Below are 22,438 nucleotides of genomic sequence, written 5' to 3' on the forward strand. Positions count from 1 at the left end.
GTGGGGGACACTGACTCACACCGAGAGATGGCCTACGAGTTCAAGTTCTGCTTTGCTCCACATTCACCATTGACTGTAAGGGAAAGTTCCCATATTTTTGCATTGGCTTCTTTTTACAAATGGAGATTCTCTCTTGACTTGCTTTAGGGAAATGTGATGACAATCAGGAAAAGTTCCTGTGATAAAAGACTGAATGCTAACAGGGGAGCTTCCAGTAATATTAGCTTGTCTCAAAGTCCCGCTGCCCACTCTCTGAGAATGTGGACACTCCCAGTCTTGGATGTGAGTTTACTGATGTATCTAGACACGGAGAGAACAGGGTTAGGAGTCAGAAGGCTTGGGTTCCAGGTCCAGCGGTGCGCCGACCACGGGAGTGACCTTAGGCAGGTCACTGCCTGGCACACAGTAAGTACTCTGTAAATGCCCACGGGAAACGTGAGTGAAAAGAGACTAAGAAATGTCCTTTAAGCCTTCATGGAGTCCAGTGTCTTTGAAGTTTTTAAGCTCATGGCGCCCTCTGATGATACAATATCTTACAGGGACTCCCAATGAGGAAAACAGATAAGGTGCTGCTCTTTTCTTAAGTGTGTATGAACAGGGCAAGGAAGCCCTCACCTGCCCCTACTCTGAATTTACAAACAAAGAACCCGGAGGAAAGCGACTAGAGACACGTAGAGCTAACTCCAGTCCAGGGCCCCTCCCAGCCTGTGGCTCTCCCCACTGCTCTGGGGCTACCCCTGAGGGACCCCGCCAGGCCACCACCCCAAGTCTTCTCAACCAGAATGGCGTTACCTTTGTCTGTCATGTATGTTAAGCTTCTGTAGAGGCTTTCACTTGAGGAAAGGGTTCCCATGTTTAAAAAGCAAGCAAACAAAATCCACTGTTAGGGGAATGGAAGGAGAAGGGAGTATGGATTGAGGCAGAGGTTGGTTCTGGGGGAGATTTCACTTCCTTTTATCATATGACCCTAAAGAAGCCAGAAAAGGATGAGGTGGGGACGAGACCCAAACCTTCTTGCCTGTGCTTCTTTGGGGGATTATTGTTTCCTTCTGGGCAGTGGGAGGAAACTCTTGCTCATTGACTAGGATCTGACTTGGTAGGAGAAAAGAGAAAGGGGAGAAATCAGAAGGGAAAGAGGCGAAGAATCCCCGCTTGGTTCCCGGAAGTCCTGAGATGCTCAGATACCAAGTGCCTCCACGGGCTCAGATACCAAGTGACTACACGGGAAGGAGTGACCAGACAGCCTTTCTGCTCGTGTCCCTGGTTCATACTGAGAGCTCAATAGGGTTGAGAGGGAGAGAGAGATGGTGCTCAAACTTGGCCGGGGTAGGCAGTCCTCCCTGAAGCCTCCCAGGCTTACCCCACTTCTTTCAAAGGATGGGTCTCCAGGGACAGGAGCCCCGAGCTGGACAGGACAGAGATGCAGAGGCACCAAGAGGGGCCGGCACACCTGCAGCCTGTGGTTATTCTGCTCCCCAGGGCTTCCTGCTCCTTAGGGACACAGGCAAGCCACAGACAAGAGCTTTGCAGGAGGCTGCATAAACAGGAGGTGCCAGGTCAGAAGCACTTTCCTGCAAAGAAGGGAAGGTCAGAGAGGGATGCGGCTAAGGCCAGAGGGAGATGGACAGTTGTGTCCAGCTGTGTCAAGGTGGGGCAGTGAGCAGCCGGGAGGTGTGCTCTGAAGAGGAGAGGGGAGAACTGGGGGACAAGCTAACTCAGCCTGACAAGTGGGCTGAAGAGGGCAGACAGACACATGCCCTTGACAGCGGGCTCTGGTTTTCCAGGAATCTCAGGCTCCCCAGGGTGAAGGGGCTGGATTCCCGCTGCTGAATGGCTGTCAGCGGGGTCATGCTCTCGGCCATCCTCCTCTCCACTTCCCTGGGGGCTGTCCTGGTTTGGACTCTCATCTCGCTCCGAGGCCACTCCAGCAGCCTGCAAACTGCTGACGCTGCATCCCCTCCATCCTCTCTGCCAGAATAACCTTGAAGGGCCCATCTGATTGCGTTTTTCTTTTCAAAAACACGGTTCTTCTCACGACAACTGCCTGACCTATCTTTGCAGTCTGACTGCTCGCCGTTTTCCATCAGGCACCTCACCCTCCAGCCAAACCAACCACTTACCCTTTCCAAGGTCTGGCCTGAACTTGGCTGTGCCCTCTATTTGAGCAGCCTGCCTTTCCCCCATTAGATTCTTGTTCCATTCATGACCCATCTTAAATGCCACCAACTCTAGAAAGTGTCTCCAGCTACCAAGCCTGGACTCCATTGCTCCTTCAGTGTCTCAAGCTCTTTTTTGTCCCTTTTATAGCCTTTCTCACCCTGTGGGTTCGGGTATCTGTGACCATCTGGAGGACCAGCAATGTGTTCTCCTATTCTAACCTTCTGGAGTGCCCAGCTGTGTTTTGGATACAGCAGATGCTCAATGTATGCTTACTAAATTGAATTTTGTAGACAAGGAACCCAGGACACAGGTCAGGGAATGGGGGACAGTGGGACCTGCCTGTGGGGTGGCTGGAATATCGAGAGAGGCAGCCCATATACAGTACCATGTGCTGAATAGACTGCCAGTGGGAATCTGCTGTGTGACTCACGGAACTCAAATTGGTGCTCTGTGACAACCCAGAGGCGTGAAATGGGTTGGGAGTGGGGAGGGAGGTTCAAGAGGGAGGGGACATATATATACCTATGGCTGATTCATGTTGATGAATGGCGGAAACCAACACAATAGGTAACATAATTATCCTTCAATTAAAAGAAATTTTTGTTAAAGAGAGAAACACCTCTTCTGGCCAGCCTTGGAGCTGGGTAAGAGCTGCGTGTCCCACCTATGTCCAGAGTGGCATGTGTAGGGCCATATGCTTGGGCCAGGTAGGACACTGACCACTTGGTCTCTGTCCTTGGAACATATGAAATTTCATGAAGAAAAGGATACAAAGACACATACTTATCAATAACAGCTAACACTCAGAGAACACTGTGTGGTCTGTTTCACATTCATATTCTCAGTAAATACAGACACACAGACTCTTTTTTCACAGGTCGGCACTCTGATCCTTCCCACTCACACAAGGTGGACAAATGTTATCCTCATTGATTGGACACACCACACACACACTTCTTTATATTTACAGAAAGAAGGGGACTAAAATCATTACCTCCCTTCTGCATCTCAGGCACTGTTCTAGGTAGCCAACAGATACAAAGCACGCTCCCCAGAAGCCTGCTCACATGTCTGTGTGTGCGCCCAACTCAACCCCCCTCCTCTGTGTATGACTCCACTCTCTCTCTCCTAATTCCACACATTTATTCCCTGCAGATGCAGTCAACAGTCTCAGTGGCTGTGACGGGCTGAACCGTGTCCCCACGGAAGCTGTGTTGAGTCCTCACCCCCGGAATGCAACCTCATTTCGAAACAGGGTTGCTGATGTGATTATTAAGATGAGGTCCCATGGACTCTGTGGGAGAAGGTGAGGGAGGGATGATTTGAGAGAATAGCATTGAAACATGTGTGAAATAGATTGCCGGTCCAGGTTCGAAGCATGAGACAGGCTGCTCACGGCCGGTGCACTCAGGGATGAGATGGGGAGGGAGGTGAGAGGGATGGAGACACATGTACACCCATGGCTGACTCATGTCAATGTATGGCAAAAACCACAAAACATTGTAAAGCAATTAGCCTCCAATTAAATTAATTAAAAAAAAGATGAGGTTCTATGGGGTGAAGTAGGCTCCTGACCCATTATGACTTGTTCTTTAGGAAATGCTGCCACGGAAATGAAGACAGTGGCCCAGAAAGGAAATGTGTGCATGTCTGCGTGGATACTGGGCATAGGACTAGCTTTGAATGTGTAATGGGTGAGTGCTGGAGGCTTTAAGTCTGTGTGCACCTGTATATTATGCATGTAAAGTCAAGGATGATCTTTGCGCCTCTTCTATCACACACACACACACATGTAAAGTCAAGGATGATCTTTGCGCCTCTTCTATCACACACACACACACACACACACACACGTAAAGTCAAGAATGATCTTTGCGCCTCTTCTATCACACACACACACACACACACACACACAGTAGCCTTTAGCCCTGAACCTTCCCGAGTCCTGTTGGTGGCCGTGCGCAACCCTGCGGCCCTGTGCCGGTGGGTGTACTGCAATATATGAGTGGTGATTAAACCTCTATTAGGTTTCATCTCTACTGATCATCAGAGCCCATAAAAGGCATCTAGGCCTGAAGGTATTGGAGGATCAAGGCTGAAAGGGTTACAGGCAGAAAGGCCAGGGGATTCCAAATGGAGGAAATAGGCTTCAAGGTTCAGACATTTTTTTTAAATCTCTTTTATGTGGCAGGAATATGTAACTGGTGTTACATATTTTTTCTCCTTCTCCATACAAATTTAAAAAGAGGTTTCTCTTAAAACTTTGTGTTGCCATAATGACACCTGGCTCCACCTGAACTTTTCTCAAACCCTGAACTAATCAATGCATTTTTCCTATGGAAATGTTTGTCTTAAGCTATGTTAATGTACTATGCACTTACCCCAGTCTTCAAGTCCATTCCACCTAAAGGTTCAGAACTGACTTGACAGACTAGTATGTTATACACTGTTCTCTTAATCTATGTTAATGAAACTATGTAATTGTATGGGAATATGCCTTTCTTTGAGACTCATGTCAATCGTTTTATGGCCTGGGATGCCTCACCTGGTGCCAAGATTATCTCAAAATTTGTGGGTGAGGGGCCTGGTGCCGTTCTCAGAGTTTTGCAACATTTCCTTTCTTTCATTAGCAGACTGCTAGTAGCTATATAACATCCAGCTAAAGACTAGCAGGGGGGTATTCTTTCTGCCCCCTTCTGATGTCTATGTCAGAAGCTTTCTCTATCTCTTTTATACTTTAATAAAACTTTATTACACAAAAGCTCTGAGTGATCAAGCCTCGTCTCTGGCCAAGAATCCCGGCTTCTTCTGTGGATCAGCAGCAACCTTTCAAGGCTCAGGGAGTTGGAAGAAGGGGAGGGAAGGCTTTTAACGAAGGAGCCTGGTGCAGTGATGCCTTGCGATCTGACCTACCTCCCGAGGTTCCACCACTCGGAACATATGCCCATGCGTGTGCACACATGTCTCTGCCCAGCCAGGACTCAAAATGCCTTCAATTTGTTTTCTCTTAGAGAGCTTTTCCATTCATCTTATGTTCCCCCATCCCTTAGAGGCAGGTGTCCATTTGATAGGAGAAAACAGATGGCCTGTTGGGAGTGACACACTGGGAGAGACCCAGAGCAAGTTAAGGGCAGAGGTGGAGTTGCCTATCAGCTAATCCATGGAGGGCTACGGGATCCATTTGCAGCCGGCAAAGGGGGCATTTTAAAGCCAGACAGATGCTGGTATAGAGAAGGAAGAAATATGGAAGTGGAGGGGCCGATGGTAATGGGAAGTGTTACCATGCACTGATTATGTGCCAAGCATATCATGTGGGGTGTCCTCATCTATCCCGACAACTCAGGAGGTGAGGTACAGTGAACATAACAGGCCCTGTCTGACAGCTGCATCAGCTGGCTGAGGATGGCTGAGCAACTGGGCCCTGGTCACACAGCTAGGCAACGACTGGATTGGAAAGGGAAGCAGTGTGATCCTAAGCTGCGCTCTTACTCATGATGCTTGGCGGAAATGACAAAGCAGGCTTCTGTGGAGAGAGGAGGAATGAAAACAGAGCTGTGGGATCACCAGGGGCACAGCCCTGGATTCCCGTCTGTACTCCCTCCCCTGCCCCCCAGCTCCTACAGCCACCAAGCTTGGGCCAGCGGTCCCGGTGCGAGCAGAGCTGCACCTCCTCAGTGCATTCCTGAGCTCCGGGGCAGAGACAGCAGACAGGCCGAGGGAGGGACCCAGCACGCCCGACAGTGGGCCCTGAGCATTAGGGCAGACGGCAGAATGGTCCCGGCTCCATTCAGGGATTTCTGCAGCATCTCTGGCTACGACACAAGATGGAGGAGCATGAGCAAGAGTCCTGGAGGACTGGCGTTTACCAACACTTACTGGCTCACTTTGTCGAAGTGTTATTTTAATTAACTGATTTTAAATCTCAGACAAGCCCACCAAGTACCATATGTGGAGTGAAATGGAAATTTCGAAAGGGGAGGCAACTTCTCTTGAGTTTACAGCTCGTACGTGAAGGAACTGGGTGACAGACTGCCAGTTGGCTAGCCCAACATCCATTTTCTGCCTGCTTCTCCATGGCTTGTCTCAAGTTGAAAAAGTGAAAAGTGTTAGTTGCTCAGTCGTGTCTGACTCTGCGACCCCATGGACTGTAGCCTACCAGGCCCCTCTGTCCATGGGGATTCTCCAGGCAAAAATACTAAAGTGGGTTGCCATGCCGTTCTCCAAGGGATCTTCCTAACCCAGGGACTGAACCTGAGTCTTCTGCATAGAAGGGAGATTCCTTACCATCTGAGCCACCAGGGAAGCCCATGAAATAACACAGATCCTCTTACTTCCCTGAGTGCCCTTGAATTTTTGCCCAGAGAAGTCTGTGGCTTTAGGATCACCCTTACCTTTCCTACTAAAGAGGCAGCCACAGCTGGTGCTGCCCTGTCCACCTTTCTTCCTGCTTTGAATGGTAACGAAATGAGCAAAGGTCAAAAGAAGTGGTCTTCCCCACAACGTCACTGAGCCACAGAATCAGTTGCCTGTGTCACACTTCTTTTATGTGGAGAGAATAAAGCCTTGCTGTGTTTCAGCCAGTGTTAGCTGGTGTTCCCACTGTCCACAGCCTCAAGTTCTCCTGACTGTCCTCTGAGTGGGGAGCTCACATTCTTGCCACGACAGCAAGGAGAGCAACAGACAGGCACTCGATGTCATCCCTCCATACTTTGTAGCATTTTAACATGATAAAGACTAGGATGCAAACTAAAATGGCCACTTGCTTTTCTCCCAAAACTAAGATCATGGCATCTGGTCCTACCACTTCACGGCAAATAGATGGGGAAACAGTGGAAACAGTGACAGACTTTATTTTCTGGGGCTCCAAAAGCACTGCAGATGGTGACTTCAGCCACGAAATTAAGATGCTTGCTCCTTAGAAGAAAAGCTGTGACCAACCTAGACATCATATTAAAAAGCAGAGACATTACTTTGCCAACAAAGGTCCATCTAGTCAAAGTTATGGTGTTTCCGGTAGTCATTTTGGATGTAAGAGTTGGACCATAAAGGAAACTGAGCACCAAAGAATTGATGCTTTTGAACTGTGGTGTTGGAAAAGACTCTTGAGAGTCCTTTGGACAGCAAGGAGATCAAACCAATCAATCCAAAAGGAAATCAGTCCTAAATATTCATTGGAAGGACTGATGCTGAAGCTGAAGCTCCAATACTTTGGCCACCTGATGAGAAAAACTGACTTTTCTAAAAAGACCCAGATGCTGGGAACGATTGAAGGCAGGAGGAGAAGGGGATGACAGAGGATGAGATGAGATGGTTGGATGGCATCACTGACTCTATGGACATGAGTTTGAGCAAGCTCTGGGAGTTGGTGATAGACAGGGAAGCCTGGTGTGCTGCAGTCCATGGGGTCGCAAAGAGTCGGACATAACTGAGCAACTGAACTAACATAATTAACGGCATTTAGATGTGAAGAGCTACTACATTTGAAAAGGTCCCATGAAACAGACTGCTGGACCTGTCTGGTTTCTAGGTTCTCCCAAGCTCACGGTGCCCTTTCCACTGCCTCTCCTCTGCTCGGACCACAAGGAGAGAAGGATGGGAGGCTGAGTCTTCATCTCCAGGGACAAGAGTCCACAGATCCATTTTAATAATCATAAGTTCTGCTGCTTAAGAGAACAAAGTTCCTTTGAAATGAATACTTGAGCTGTTTAGGCCAAAACATGTGTATGCTGCGGTTAAGTAAAACTCTCTCAAATTGTCCTTGAAGTCTCTAGTTCATCCTTTAGGATTTCGGTAGCAGTCTCAACATTGTGAGTATATTTGATGTTTGGAAATAGTGAAAGTCACCTCTAGTCAAACCTCGGGAATAATGATCAAAACGGTGCAGCCAGTTTGCTCTAAATGAACGACTGAAACAAGCATGCTACTTCCCAAGATAGAGTACACCAGGAACTCTAGCCTCCTTTTACTTTTTTTTTTGAGTCCCCTCTCTACCCTTGCCTTTGCAGACTAGCAGGCATGGCGTCTGGAATGGCTGGCCTTCTTCAACTGCCCTTGCCTTGCAGCCCTCAGGCTGAGGCTGGCAGAGCTCACATCTAAGTGTCTCAGTTCTGTCCACTTGTGAAACACTCATGCCACAGATACACCAGTTTGGGGTGATATTTCCCCTTTTACTAAGAAAAGTCAGGAGGGGACTGGGATTTCTGTATTATTTTGTGTAAGACTCGTGCCTCTGTTAAATGCAGGTCCAGTGACGTGAAAGTCGCTCAGTCTTGTCCGACTCTGCAACCCCATGGACTATTCAGTCCATGGAATTCTCCAGGTCAGAATACTGGAGTGGGTAGCCTTTCCCTTCTCCAGGGGAACTTCCCAACCCAGGGAGCAAACCCAGGTCTCCTGCACTGCAGACAGATTCTTTACCAGCTGAGCCATAAGGGACCAGCCATAAGCTGGTCCAAGACACACTGGTCTGAGACAGACTCTCATCTCCTTAGAGGTGAGTCCATTCTATTGTGTTCACCTTCTCTAGCAAACACAGACACAGCCCGCAGGAACTTGGTGTTGACAAAGAGGTCTCTTGGGTGCTGCTGAAGCTGCAGAAATGAGAGGTCAGACTTGGACAGCTTCTCGTGGATTCTGCCAACTCCTGCCGCACATTGCCAGGTGAGACTAGGGTGTCATACCACCTGGCTTTAGAAATGCTTGTAACTTCCTTTTACCCCTATCCTCTGCCAACTTATGTCGAGGCAAACTGGTAAGAAATGAACACATTTTTTCAACCTTTTATTCTCTCTAGGGCAAAGATAGAGAAAATCCATGGACACCTTATGTAAGGCAGGATTTGCCAGGGGCTCAACATGCCCTTTCTTTAGCCTCCCTGGGCAGGACTGTTCCTAATCCAGGTGGGTGGACCACCACAATAGGGAATGGAATCTCATTTTCAAAATCACTGGAGACCTCTCAGCAGGGCACGGTCTTAACCTTGACAGACACAGCATCCTGTGAAGTAAACAACGAAGGCGTGTGGCCACGTGGCACATGTCTGCATCTTTGATGTGCTGGATCTTGCCTCAGTTCCCTCATTGAATCAAATTCATGCCCTATAGCTTGGAATGCAATTTTAAAATCCTGAGTAATCACAAAAGGTATCACACATGTTACTTCTATATTTTCCTAGTCAGATTGTTACCTGCTGCTACTTTCAAGAACAGAGTCCGTTTTCATTTACATCTGGAAAGAGCTGTTACACAGATGTTTGGTTTTGGCCATAAAATCCAGGCATGGAGGCAAGGGGACCTGTGACCTGAGGAGTAGTGCTTGCTGTCACCCACGTGACTGATTTCAGGTTTCAGCAGTAAGGCACCCATGTAACTGAGAGATGACTGGACTCTCCGCAGGCAGCCTGTTTCACCCATGCCCTCCTTGAAGCAGGTCAGAGCTCCCCACAGTTATACACATCCCCTAAAATAACCAACTTGAAACACATCAGTGGGAAGCAGAAGCGTCCCTGGACACTGAGTAGGAGATGAAGACCCACTCACCCCCCACAGGACTTCCGATGACATGCCCCCGGGATGCCTGCCCCTGCTCCCAAGGTCTCCCTCCCTGCCAGCTGCCGACCACGCTTCTTGCTCTTCACCCGCCTCCATCTCGAAAACTCTTTTCCCATCGACAACAGAACGCTCATCCAAAAGGAGGCTGGTAATCAGCCAGAACCACCCACGCCACCACTGCCGTTCCTCCAGCTTCCCCCCACGACGCCGTCGTCCCTCTGCAGCCCCCTCCCCACCCTGCTGTCACACTGTGTGCTCACTAACCCTAACAATCGCCCCATGAGGGCTATCACAATTCCCAGCATGCTAAATGGGAAGAGGGGCTTAGAGAAACTCAGACTCACCCAAGCTAAGGCACAATAGTTCAGGACCCCTCCTAGGTCTGTCAGACCCCCGTCAATGCCCTCTCCCGCCCCGCCCCGCCCCGCATGTGGCAGTGCAAAGGCAGTGGACTTGAGGAGACACAAATGTGAGGCTGGGGATGGGGTGTGCCTGGGCTGCTTCCTCCATGCCCCGGGCAGCACCTGTTCCCCTTATTCAAGCGGCTCCTACAAAGCCAGCTGTGAACCCTCTTTGAGAAGGTCCTGCTTTCTCCCAGGTCATCTTGCTGGCTGCAGGGACGAAGGTGACTTATTTATTAGGGGTCACTAAAACCTGACAGGTTGTAAGTACGTTAAACTTGACATGCATTTCCCTCTCCTCCGGTGGCTAGATCTGGACACAGGAGGCAGACTACACACTTAAGCCATGAACTACAACTCAGCTGGTCCTGACTTCCATTTTGCTCCCTGTGTATTTAGCTCTAGTGGGGTGTTAACAGGAGCAGGGTGGGGGTTGGCAAGGTAAGATATGTCCATTCCTTGGGCCCAGGTTTTTATACTAGTATGACCAAAACCCAGAGGAACCACAAAATCTATAATCCACATTAGGAGGGCACTTCTGAGAGTGAAAGAAGACACTGTCAATTATGCCAGGAGGACAACTCCTAAGTAAACTGGAATTCATGGTCACCCTAAAAATCTTCCCTGGGTCCTAACACCCTGCCTTGATCGCACAGAGACTAGAATGCTTAAGGGTCTGCAAGAAGATGGAAATAAAGACACACCTATTAAAAAGTTCTGCCTATGCATTCTACTTGGAGTTTTCAAAATGCCACAATGTTTTATTCATGTAAAGCATTTTACAGCTTACAAAGTACTTCCATGAGCACGCTTTGCCTTAAGAAGCCTGGGAGGCAGGTAATAAGATCAGCATTTTGAGACGGTCACAGACGAGGAGCACAGAGCACAGAGTAGGACCTGGGGGAGCCTGTCCTCACCCATACTGTGCCCCTGATGGCCTCCACTCACGGAGCCACCAGCCTGTTCTCTGAGCCTAGACCGCCTGGGAGAACGATCCTAAGTGAGGCTTTGGGGAGATGGTGGACCTATTATAGTGTTGTCTGAACCAAAATGAACTCAAAGCCAGGCGTTAACACTGTGCACAGTGGAAAGAGAAATACGCGTGTGGTCACTTACTTTCAAAAACCAACCTGAACTAAGCGAAACACTGCCCATTCCCAACATGGCTTTCTGAGGAATTTTCTAAGACCCTAGATTTTACACATAATATTAACTGGCAAAAGACCAAGCCCCAACATTTGAGACAGTGGTTCTTGGTGGGGTGGGGTGGTGTTATATAACCTCAATGGGCCATTTGGGTAGTCACCGGGGTCGAGCCCCGTCCTTTCTCTCTGCCTCCCCTGTAAGTCAGTGAATGTTAGTGACACAGAGGACCAAAGGTGCCAGGCCCAAGGGTGGCTTCCAGTCCCCACACGTCTACCATCCGTGGGACTGGCGGTCTTCCGAGGACCAGCCTGTGGTGTCCTGAGGATGACCTGCGAGCCGCTCTCCGGGGCCACAGCTGGCACAGCACCAAGGAGCTCCACAGCTCTGCACATCGCATTTCAGGGAAACACGACCTGGGTGTGTTAATCTAAAATGGGACGTCTCTACTCAAAGCAGCGTGTTCTGAGCAAGCCCACACAGCATGCACACGCTGCCTACGTAAGACAGAGACAGAAATTTCATGGCTGACTTAGTCCTGTCTCTCCCCAGCCTGTTAAACTTGTTTCTTCTTTCGGGTATGCAGATAATTTAGGTAGAAATGGAATTAGGGGAAGCACAGATAATCCCACTGTGTATAATATAAATCAAAACATATCACACAGGACTAACTCAATTCAAACTTTTCCTGGTCTGACAGAAGAACTGATGTTTCTGAGAAAAAACTCCCCAGACTGTCAAAGACGGGGGTGCTTGTGAGGCCATACTCATTGAACTGATTCATTCTGCCAGGAGGATCTGATGAGAATAACACAGAACAAAGTTTTCCCTCTTGATTCTGTGACATGTCTCAGTTTTATCCAACTCACAAAAATCCCCTGGGCCCCAATATCTGACTGGACTGTAAGATATGACCTCCTTCACTGGGGTGGCTTTAAATGGGCACCTGTATGTCAAATGTGTGTAGTGGAATAGGATGCCCTAGAGGCCCAGAGTAAAGCAGGCCCTTCTCTCCTCGTGGAGATGCATTTTCAAAGCACAGAGGGTCTTTAATTCTCAGCACAACACTGAAGAATTCTTTTGCAATTAGTAATGAGCAGCAGTCCACAGGAGGAACGAATCACTGACACCTTTAATATTAATGTTCGCAGAGTGAAGTGCATCAGTGACCATGTATGGGACTGCTGTGATACGGGAGACAGGGCACCACTGGGTCTGGGACACCCAGGAAGGAGGAGTCAGAATTCAGGGAAGAAATGTGGGTAGAAAAAAGAGACTTTGCTGTTTTCTTATTTTAGGAAAGGAAACATCATCCAGAAAGATAGGAAAAGGAGACTTGGGTAGAGCCGGGGAAGACTGGGAAATTAAGGAAGAAATGTTTTAACACAACCAAACCTTCTGTGAGACCTGCGGGTAGAGTGAGATGAAATGACAGAATCCTAACTACTGGTGGTGGATCTCTCAGCCCCTGTGCTTTTGTTTCCTTTTGTTTTTAGGTTCACTGATATGTCAGAGGCTGGGCCAAAATAGCCTCTTTCCTTCATGAGAACATCGCCATAACTCTGCTTAAAATGGGTACTCCCCTTCCTACCCTGCTGCAGGCCAAAGTAATGTGATGACTCAAAGCTTTAAATAAAAAGAGGAATGGGCCAGCCCTTAGCCATGACTGCCCAAAGACAGCTTTCTGTTGGTAAGAAACCAATGCCACCATTTTCATCAGAGTAAGCTGTGATGCTGTTAGAGGATCAGACAATGGACGAGACTTCCTGGGGAAGACTGAGAAGCCCACCAGTGGCCATGCTATCGTTCTGGATGAGATAACTTCAGGAGGGCCGCATCCTCACCGGTGTACCAGGTCAGGAAGGCACACGCGTAATACACTGAGACCAGTAAGGCCAAAAAAGAAACAATACACCAATCAGAAAATAAAGACTCTTTATAAACATGTACGGGGTCTAAACTATCCCTTATAAATGTTTGTACTCATTCCGCAAGAAATCAGGTGATTCACTTCTGTGTAACTTGCAGGGACCACCGCCAGAACTTCCGGGCCTGCTTGAGTGACCTCCTCCATGCTGCTCTGTTTAGAACTCTCAGCACCACAGTGATAGCAGCTCTCACAGATTCTCCACACATCCATGAGCTATATCAACTCCAGCTGTGAACAAGAACAACACATTTAGAAAGGGAGCAGACCAACTTCAGAGCACTGCTTCTCTGGGGAGGGGACCATAAGTGACAATGGTTCTCCTCACTGGTGACATGCACGGACTTGCACACTTATTCACCACTAACTATTTTAGGGGGTTTCCCTGTTGGCTCAGTGGTAAAGAACATGCCTGCCAATGCAGGAGACATGTATTTGATCCTGGGGTTGGGAAGATCCTTGAAGAAGGAAATGGCAATCCACTCCAGAATTCTTGCTTGAGAAATTCCATGGACAGATGAGCCTGGAGGGCTATAGTTCATGAGATTGCAAACAGTTGCACATGACTGAGCGACTAAACAGCGAACAAACAACAAACTATTTCAGGAGCTAAATTCGAAGCATCTCTTTTTATTTCAATACTAAGAACTTCACAAAAAGGCTGAAAGATTTTACTGGGCTGCTGTCATGTGAGGCTTAAAGGCAGGAAGTCCCCATACATGAAAGATGGATACAAAAAGCAACACTCTACCCAGCCTTGCAGGCATCCAGACATGGTGTGTTAAGGTCCAGAAATCCTCAAATGCCGATCAGTCTATTTTGTTTACATTAAGTTCATTGAGAACATTTAAGAATGAGGCTTTATAAATGCTGTTTTTATTTGTCAGCCCACACAGATTGCACACTGTAATGCTTATTTTGGTGGAGAGCGATTTCAGTAAATTATGACATTTTGCTGCTAAAGGAATAACCTTCCCAGCTCTTTTTCAGTCCTTCAAGGAGAGGATTAAACTGAGTGAACAATAAATTTAAAGAACCACAGAGCACAGGACTGTCTATTATGAAATTACTTATCTGATTACATTTATAATGGCAATAAATAATAATAGTGTTCAGAGCTGCTGGTTTGTTAGAAACTAAAACACAAATAAGTCCATGATAAGCAGGCTTGGTGGCTGTATTTACAGCTCGGGCAAGTTTAAGCATCAGAACACCTGGTACACCTTAAAAGTACTTACCAAGTCATCCACGTCCCCACCCTCCTCAAAGGCAGCCGCTGTGTCTGCATTTGCATTTTCTTTGGGGGCCAGAAACTGTGAACAAAAAGTCAGGAATGATACCACAAGGACAGTTTTGCCTCCTTTGATGGAGGAACACATGCAAATGGCCCAAAAGAAGCACCATCTTGATGGACGCCCCTTCCTTTGGTTCTGGATGAGAGGACCCATGCGAGGTTGAACGGTCCACTAACTAGTCATGGAGAAAATTCCTGGGAAGAGGGAGGAGATGATGTGGCTCGCCAAGGCAGTGAACATGTGGAGGGGACTCCATCAGGCTCCGAGGACACCGGGTATTCCGATTTATGCTTCCACAGCGGGTATGCGGGCTCATTAGTGTTAAGAAAAGAACCAAACACCCCAAACCAGTATGACTCAGTCTCTTTCTCTCTCTTTTTTAACAAAAGCAAACTTTCAGTTCAGTTCAGTTCAGTCGCTCAGTCGTGTCCGACTCTTTGCGACCCCATGAATCACAGCACGCCAGGCCTCCCTGTCCATCACCAACTCCTGGACTTCACTCAAACTCATGTCCACAGAGTCGGTGATGCCATCCAGCCATCTCATTCTCGGTCGTCCCCTTCTCCTCCCGCCCCCAACTTTTCCCAGCATCAGAGTCTTTTCCAGTGAGTCAGCTCGTCGCATCCCACCAGTATGACTCAGTCTCTTTCTCTCTTTTTAACAAAAGCAAGCTTTACTGAGGTGTAATTGGCATACAATAAATCTCAGTCTCTTCTGAAGAGAGCACTAAGGGTCAAGTGTCTGGACTTAAGATCATAAGCATCTACTCAATTCCACTGAGAACAAAAGAGGTAAAAGGAAGGACTTCTAGGAGATGTGAAACACAAAAATGGGTGGGTTTGTTCAATTCTTTTTTTGGCAATCTTTAAATATGTGTTAGAAATTGTTTGAAAACAGCAAGGTGGATGAGAAAACTTCCAGTGTACGCTTCTGTTTAGCATCAGTATTCTAGACCTGGAACTTGTAAAAGGCAGATATGCAGAAAAGCAAAGGGCCTTGAACTGAAGTCTGCAAGGATCGAGGAATGCAACTCAGATTTTCAAAGGTGAGTGAGTGTCCATGAAGATTATCTGAACGAACATTCCTGCCCTCCAAAGACAGCAGTGGGGATTCTTGTCCTTCAAGGCGTGTGGTAACTGTATTGAAGACCTAGGTTTTATCAATCTCTTGTCCATCTAACACCAGAGCTGATCTTGTAGGAAAAGTACTCAGCATGGTGGCAGAGACCAGCCTGCAGGAGGGTTTTTAAAAGGGGACGTGGAAGTGTGGCAGGTCTCTTCCAGTTAGCATCCCTCAGGGTTGGTGTGCATGGAGCTGGCGGGCAGTAAACAAGCCTTCCAGCCCACTTCGCTCCTGTGGTAGCTCCACCCAAGAGGGAAAGGTGTGTTCATGTGTACACTTTCTCGACATGAAAGCAGGGCAAGAATTTCTTTCCCTGTATTTTCTGTAATTTTTATGGTACCAAGGGCACAATCAAGGCCTCTGAAACCTCAGAATTATATATAAAAATATGTCTCCTTACACCACAGACCAAAGTTACAGTTAAAATACAAGGCTGTGTACAAGTCTCAGGAAGCAAGTGCTGTGTGTCCTTTCATTCCTTGGGTGTGGAAACTGACTCACGTGGGTAAGAAGGGCAAGAGGAAGGCTGCGCGTGCAGAACAGGGTGAGGCCGCGTTAGCATCTGGATGTGGCCATGACAGTCTGTTTTTGACCCATCCTCCCTCCTGGACTTTTCCCCCCTCAGTCAAAACCACCTCGTCCATCACTGACTTCAATTCTGATTGAGAGATTAAGGAGCTCACCTTTCTCTAAGGACATGTATATATCTTTCTATAGCCTTTTGCTGACTCTGAACTGGACCATGGTCAGGGCTGGAAATCTATCTGTGGTTTAGGAGACAGAAGATGCTAGCAGTGGAGGCACAGTCTGGAACAGAACAGAACTGATTCATATCGTCAATTCTACTTATTTATTCGGGTTGATTATTAATAAAGATACTCGACAGCCACACAGAGATAAATGAGTCAGCAATCCACACGTGCATCTGCGTGTGGTTTACATCTAAAGGTCAGACTCTGCTCCTAGATTCCCAAATTAATCTTTATTTATGATTCTAATTATCATCAATATTAAAAACGATTTTTATTTTGTTCCTCTCCTACTATCATTAACCCCCAGGTGATTTTCCCCACATCGAGAACATCAGCCTAAAAGATAAAGATGTATCCTTTAGGTGAGGAAAGAATAAAAAAGTAGAGCTGTGTCTTACCAGAAGCCTCTGGGGGCTACAAGTGACTGGTACCTTCAAACACAAACTCTGCGGTCTTAATCGTTTTGTAGTCCGCTGTATCTTATATCACCCCCTTAGAAACCTGACGCATAGTAGGTATGCAATGATGAATCTTAGAGAAGGAAATGGCAATCCACTCCAGTATTCTTGGCTGGAGAATCCCACGGGCAGAGGAGCCTGGCAGGCTACAGTCCATGGGGTCGCAAGAGTCAGACACGACTTAGTGACTAAACCATTGATGAATCTAGAAAATTCCTAATGCTTTTTGGCACACAGTCTCTAAAAGCTCCCATTCCCATTCCCATCCCACCTGCAAAGCCCCTTTCACAGTGCAATTACAGAATAAATTCAGATAGGACTGTCTGCATCATATGACCATAGTATATACCATTAAACATAAATGGCACGTCTCCGAGATGAGGCCAAATTCCAGGAAGAAAGAAAAGGCAGCAAATAAATTCTCCTTTCCATCAAGTGCTAAACATCTGGAGCTGATTTCCTGACAGATCTGCTTTACATTTCTGCTTAAGCAATTTACAGCTAAGAGCAGGCTGCCATCCATTATCCTTCCCACAGCCCCAGGCGAAGCTGATCTCTTACACTTATCACTCCTCACCATCAGAGTTTTTAACTACAAGTAATTTCCAGGCTGTGCATGACAGGGAAGCTAGAGATAAAGCAGAGAATTCAACGACTGGCCTGTTTTCTCAAAAAAGGCAACAGATTCTCTGAATGCAGCCAAAGGGGGTGCGAGTCAACAGTTGACTTTTCTTATGTTCTTTCTCTCTGCAATATGCTTAAGAAAGAGGACAAATAGAAAAAAAAAAACAAACAGTCGTGAGACACAGTCCTCCATCCTCAAGCCACCGTCATGTATTTGGGGTTACCAAGAAAGAACCTTCTTACTTGGAGATCGTTATGAGATGGATAAACCACTACTTCTCAGGTACACTGAAATACAATCCTGCCCACAAGCAGAGAAACTGCATCAGTCACTTCTATACAGAAGCTTCCAGTCCTATTCCTCCATAAGACTAAAAACTAAAAATCAGCTTGTCTAAGGCCCTTGCTGCTGCTGCTAAGACGTTTCAGTCGTGTCCGACTCTGTGCGACCCCATAGAGGGCAGCCCACCAGGCTCCCTTATCCCTGGGATTCTCCAGGCAAGAACACTGAGCAATCCCCAAATTGAAAACACATGGCTTCTACCGGGTTGATTTCAACATCAAAGCCTAGATATACAATAGCATCATGAAGAATGAAAACCTGTTTGCATGTATTTTGTTTAAAATGACACACATTTAGGTTTCATTAATGCTATTTTCATGCTTTATAGGGAATACAGTTCAGGAGATAAATCTGCAAACCAGTGTGGGGGAAAAGAACCATATAATCGAGGCACTGTCCATTCCCAGTAACCCTGGGTAAGCCACTTGACCTTTCTATAACTGCTGCTGCTGCTACTAAGTCGCTTCAGTTGTGTCTGACTCTGTGCGACCCCATAGACGGCAGCCCACCAGGCTCCCCCGTCCCTGGGATTCTCCAGGCAAGAACACTGGCGTGGGTTGCCATTTCCTTCTCCAATGCATGAAAGTGAAAAGTGAGAGTGAAGTCACTCAGTTGTATCCGACTCTTAGCGACCCCATGGACTGCAGCCCACCGGGCTCCTCCGTCCATGGGATTTTCCAGGCAAGAGTACTGGAGTGGGTTGCCATTGCCTTCTCCTTCTATACTAGCTCTCCTCAAAAATAAAATGGGAATACCACTACTGACCCCATTTATCTCTTGGGGTTGCACTGCTTCTCAGATGAAATAAAATATACAAAAAATGCCTTGTGGAATTGTAGATTTTATGTTTCAATTCCTAGGAATACACCCAATATATTTTTACCAAATGAAAGACACAAGAATACCCGTAGCATTTTTATTACCAATTGCCAGTGTTTAGAAACAACCAATGTCCATCATTAGGAGAATGGATGAAAAAATTGTGGTATAACCACAAAAGAGAATACTACATAGCTGTAATAAAGAATGAACAACTTTAACATCATGGATGAGTCATAAAAGGCATGATTCCAATCATATGAAGATTGAGCGAGGCAAAACTACTCTCGAGTGACAGATGTCAGAATACTGGGCAGGGTATCAGGGAGCCTTCTGAGGTTTTGGCACGTCTCTAGACTGCCTCTGTATTTTGATCTGGGCGGTGGGCACCCAGATATATGACTATATAAGAATTTATCAGTGTTCATATTTAAGATTTGTGCTTTTACTGTATGTTCCAGCTCAATAAAAAATTTAAAATCATATCTTAAAAATATCAAGCTCTAAACAAATATAAAGTAACAATGTGATATTTTAATTACTGCTTTTCTTGCACTAACATACAGAACTTCACTAGGGATTTAAGGCAGAAAAGGAAGAAAAGAACAAAGGAAAATGTCATGGGGTCCAACAGTGGCCAGCAGTCAGAGACAACTGTTCTCAAGAAATGATTCTTGATTCTAATCTTGTGATCTCTCACAATGTTTTGGGGATCTTTTTTGGAAGAGGGAGTGTGAGAATCTTCTATGTACACGTGGCTGGTGGCATTCTATGGTGGAGGCACGAAAACGCATGGAGGTGACTACAGTTAAGAGTCCAGGGTGTGGACTCTAACCAGTTCTGCTGGCCATGAACTTGTGAGACACTGAGAAAGTCAACTTCACCCCTCTAGACTGCCTCTGGAAAACAGCCAGATCACTAAGCTTCGGGCATCTATGATGCTCAGATGGAAAAATCAATTAATGTCAACACCAATCAAGAAGGCTAGATTAGGCAGCTATAAGAAAAACAAGTGCTAAAATGAGGCCTTTTCCCCCATAGAGTTTGTATCAAATGATTATTTAGGCAAATCTCAACCTTGGAATCCTCTGAGAAACAATATTCCAAAGCCATGGGAATAAATTCTCTTTCCTCTCTGTTCTCTTAATATGGAGTAAAAAGAATGGAGGGCTGGGGCTCAGTCCTACCACTGGACTCCTGGCCAGTGACACTATGAGATTGCAAGCACATCATTTTATGTCTCAGCCCTAAGTTTCTTCATGTGTATATAAAATAAGGAGTTTGGACCAGATCAGTATTTTTCAGGTTCTGTTCCCTGAGGGCTCTTCCAAGTCCTCAGGGCATGGGTAACCCCAAATTTCCACTCCCACTGTCCATCAAGGGAGAAGTGTCACCCTTCTCTGTTTTGTGTATCAGGCTTCTTTGTAAGCTTTCAGTTTTAAAAATAAAAACTCAGCTAGAGCATCATTAGGATTCCTTCCAGCTGAATAAAATTCTGTACAACATAAGCCAATATCCTCTGCCTTAGTTAAGAATCTGACTTGTTTAAATCCTTTTAGCCCAGGGATTCTCATCATTCTTTGTTGTGAGGGTCTCTACCTACTAGGAGTCAGTCGCAGGTCCCCTGCTGTAACCACCTGGAATGTCTCTAGACAAGGCCAATATCTCTTGGGGAATAAAATCACTCCTGGCTGAGAACCACTGTTTTAACCCTAACACAGGTTAGTAGGAAAAAATTAAAAAAAAAATATTTTTTTATAAAGCTAACAAACAGAATCAGCCTTTCTTGACCTTTTACAAGTCCAGGTCTCTCATGGACCATGGTTCCCTGGTCCTGGATTGTGATGCTCCTGGAAGGTGGCAGGATAAACAGGCACAACTCCTACCCACCACAGAGCCAAGCCCTGTGAATGAGATGACAAAGGGAACACAGGAGCTACAAAGTCCCCTCCATGTTGGCGCAAACGGCAAGACCTCACCTTTTATGGCTGAGTAGTATTCCACTGTGTACGTATACCACATCTTCTTTACTCACTCATCATCAATGGACACTTAGTTTTTTCCCCCCATATCTTTGTTATCATAAATAATGCTGTGGTGAACACCAAGGTGTATATATCTTTTTGAAATATGGTCCTTAGAGGATTATGCTAAGTGAAATAAGTCAGATGAAGAAAGATAAACACTGTACGATTTCACTCATATGTGGAATATAAAACAAAACCAGAACAAACGAACAAACCAAATGAAACAAAAACAAACCCACAGATACAGAGAACAAACTAGTAGTTACCAGAAGGGAAGGCGTGAGGGGAGGGCGAAATGGGTAAAGAGAACCAACTGTATGGGGATGAACGGAAACTAAACTTTTGGTGGTGAGCGTGTAGTGTATACAGAAGTTGAAATATAATGTTGTACACAGAAATTTACTAATGGTATAAAGCAATGTTAACTTAATAAAAAGAAAACAAAATAAAAATTAATGGCGTGTCTAACTAACAACCAGAAAACAGAAAAAGTGAAAGAATTCACAAATGGAAAACAGGGGTTATATTTATATCTAGGCTTCAAAATGAAACAGATGTATCAGTTATTGAAAGGAAAAGTGACTGTCTAAGCTTACGTCATGAGAGAATTTTCTATTTCTACAGCAATAATGACTTACCTATATTCTCAAAGAATCATAAAATCCACACATTTCTGGAATATATCAGAGGGAAAAAGCTGTCCTTAAGATGGGCAAGTGTAAAGTCATGATTTAATTTTCATTTGAAATGGGCATCCCTGAATAATATTTCCTTTCAAATCATCAACATTTAACAGCAATAATGTGACAGTATGCCAACTTTAAATAACTTATGGTCAATATCTTGAAAGAATTTTAATGAACTATGAGGACTGTTCTTCAATGTCTGATTACAGCCAAGTTTCTGTAATTGATTCTTTGGGAAGTGAGCAAACATAACAATTGCTTTGAAGAAAATGTAAATGAGTATTTTATTGTGTGGTCAAAACTGATTATACTTCCATAACTTGGCTAAGAGAAAAAGCTGAAGCATGTCTCTCCTATTAAAACCATAAGGAATCAACTTCCTTGAGCCAGAATTGTACTAATTCTCCCCATTATCATCCGTATGTACCTTCTCCCTTCCACAATTCTCTCCAAAAATCAATAGGTGCCATTTAAAAATTTTTTTAACATAGAGGACTAAGTTTTCATTCTGGAAAAAAAAAAAGGGCTCCTGTGATACTGAAGCAGACACAAAAGCATAATCTTACAGGTCAGACATGACAGAGTGTATGCCAAGAGTCAGCCACAATCGCAAGCTTCACTCTGCTATGTTAACTGTTTTCTCTCTTCAAACATGGTGACATTTTCGGAGTTGTCTTAAATTGCAAACAACTGAAATCAGTTCTGTTGATATTAGAATTACGTAAGGACACCCACCCATATCTAGTCTTCACTGAAATTCCTCTCTGCAGCTTCATTACCAGACATTAAAATTCCTGATGGTTATGCTCTGTGCTCTTAAATTCCAAAGGTGATACTGCATTCGCAACAAAGACTGAGGCCCAGACACTTGCAGGAAGCACATTATCCCTTCTTAGCTTTCTTCCTTTTCTCGTATTCTGGCCTCACTCAACTCTGACACCTTCAGTTAAGAGGTACTGCTTGGGGGAAAAGACTGCCTTTTCAGGTCAGGGCTTTCCACTTCCTCCCAAAACTGTAACATGTACTCAACACTCAACTGGATGACAGATTTTTCTGAATGCAATAATGATTAAAATGAAACTATCTGCCTTATTTTACCTGTTTACCAAAAACTGATCGATCAGCCTTCAC

The 22,438-nt window shown here is 45.8% G+C and overlaps 1 protein-coding gene across 2 annotated transcripts in view; it reads right to left on the reverse strand.

Annotated features, from left to right (window-relative positions):
• Positions 1-13,172: 13,172 nt before the first annotated feature.
• Positions 13,173-22,438, reverse strand: part of XRCC5 (X-ray repair cross complementing 5) — an 86,756-nt gene continuing 77,490 nt past the window's right edge. For both annotated transcript variants that reach the window (XM_088827732.1, XM_088827733.1), the window contains exons 20-21: positions 14,420-14,494; positions 13,173-13,412 (exon numbers count right to left, since the gene is read on the reverse strand). In XM_088827732.1, coding sequence (XP_088683858.1) covers positions 13,398-13,412; positions 14,420-14,494 — 90 coding nt within the window. In that variant the 3' untranslated portion in view covers positions 13,173-13,397. The remainder of the gene's footprint in view (positions 13,413-14,419; positions 14,495-22,438) is intronic.

The sequence above is a fragment of the Moschus berezovskii genome, chromosome 2 (genome assembly GCF_049115385.1).
Source record: "Moschus berezovskii isolate FMDL1 chromosome 2, NW_MosBer_1.0, whole genome shotgun sequence".
NCBI classification, from domain to species: domain Eukaryota; kingdom Metazoa; phylum Chordata; class Mammalia; order Artiodactyla; family Moschidae; genus Moschus; species Moschus berezovskii.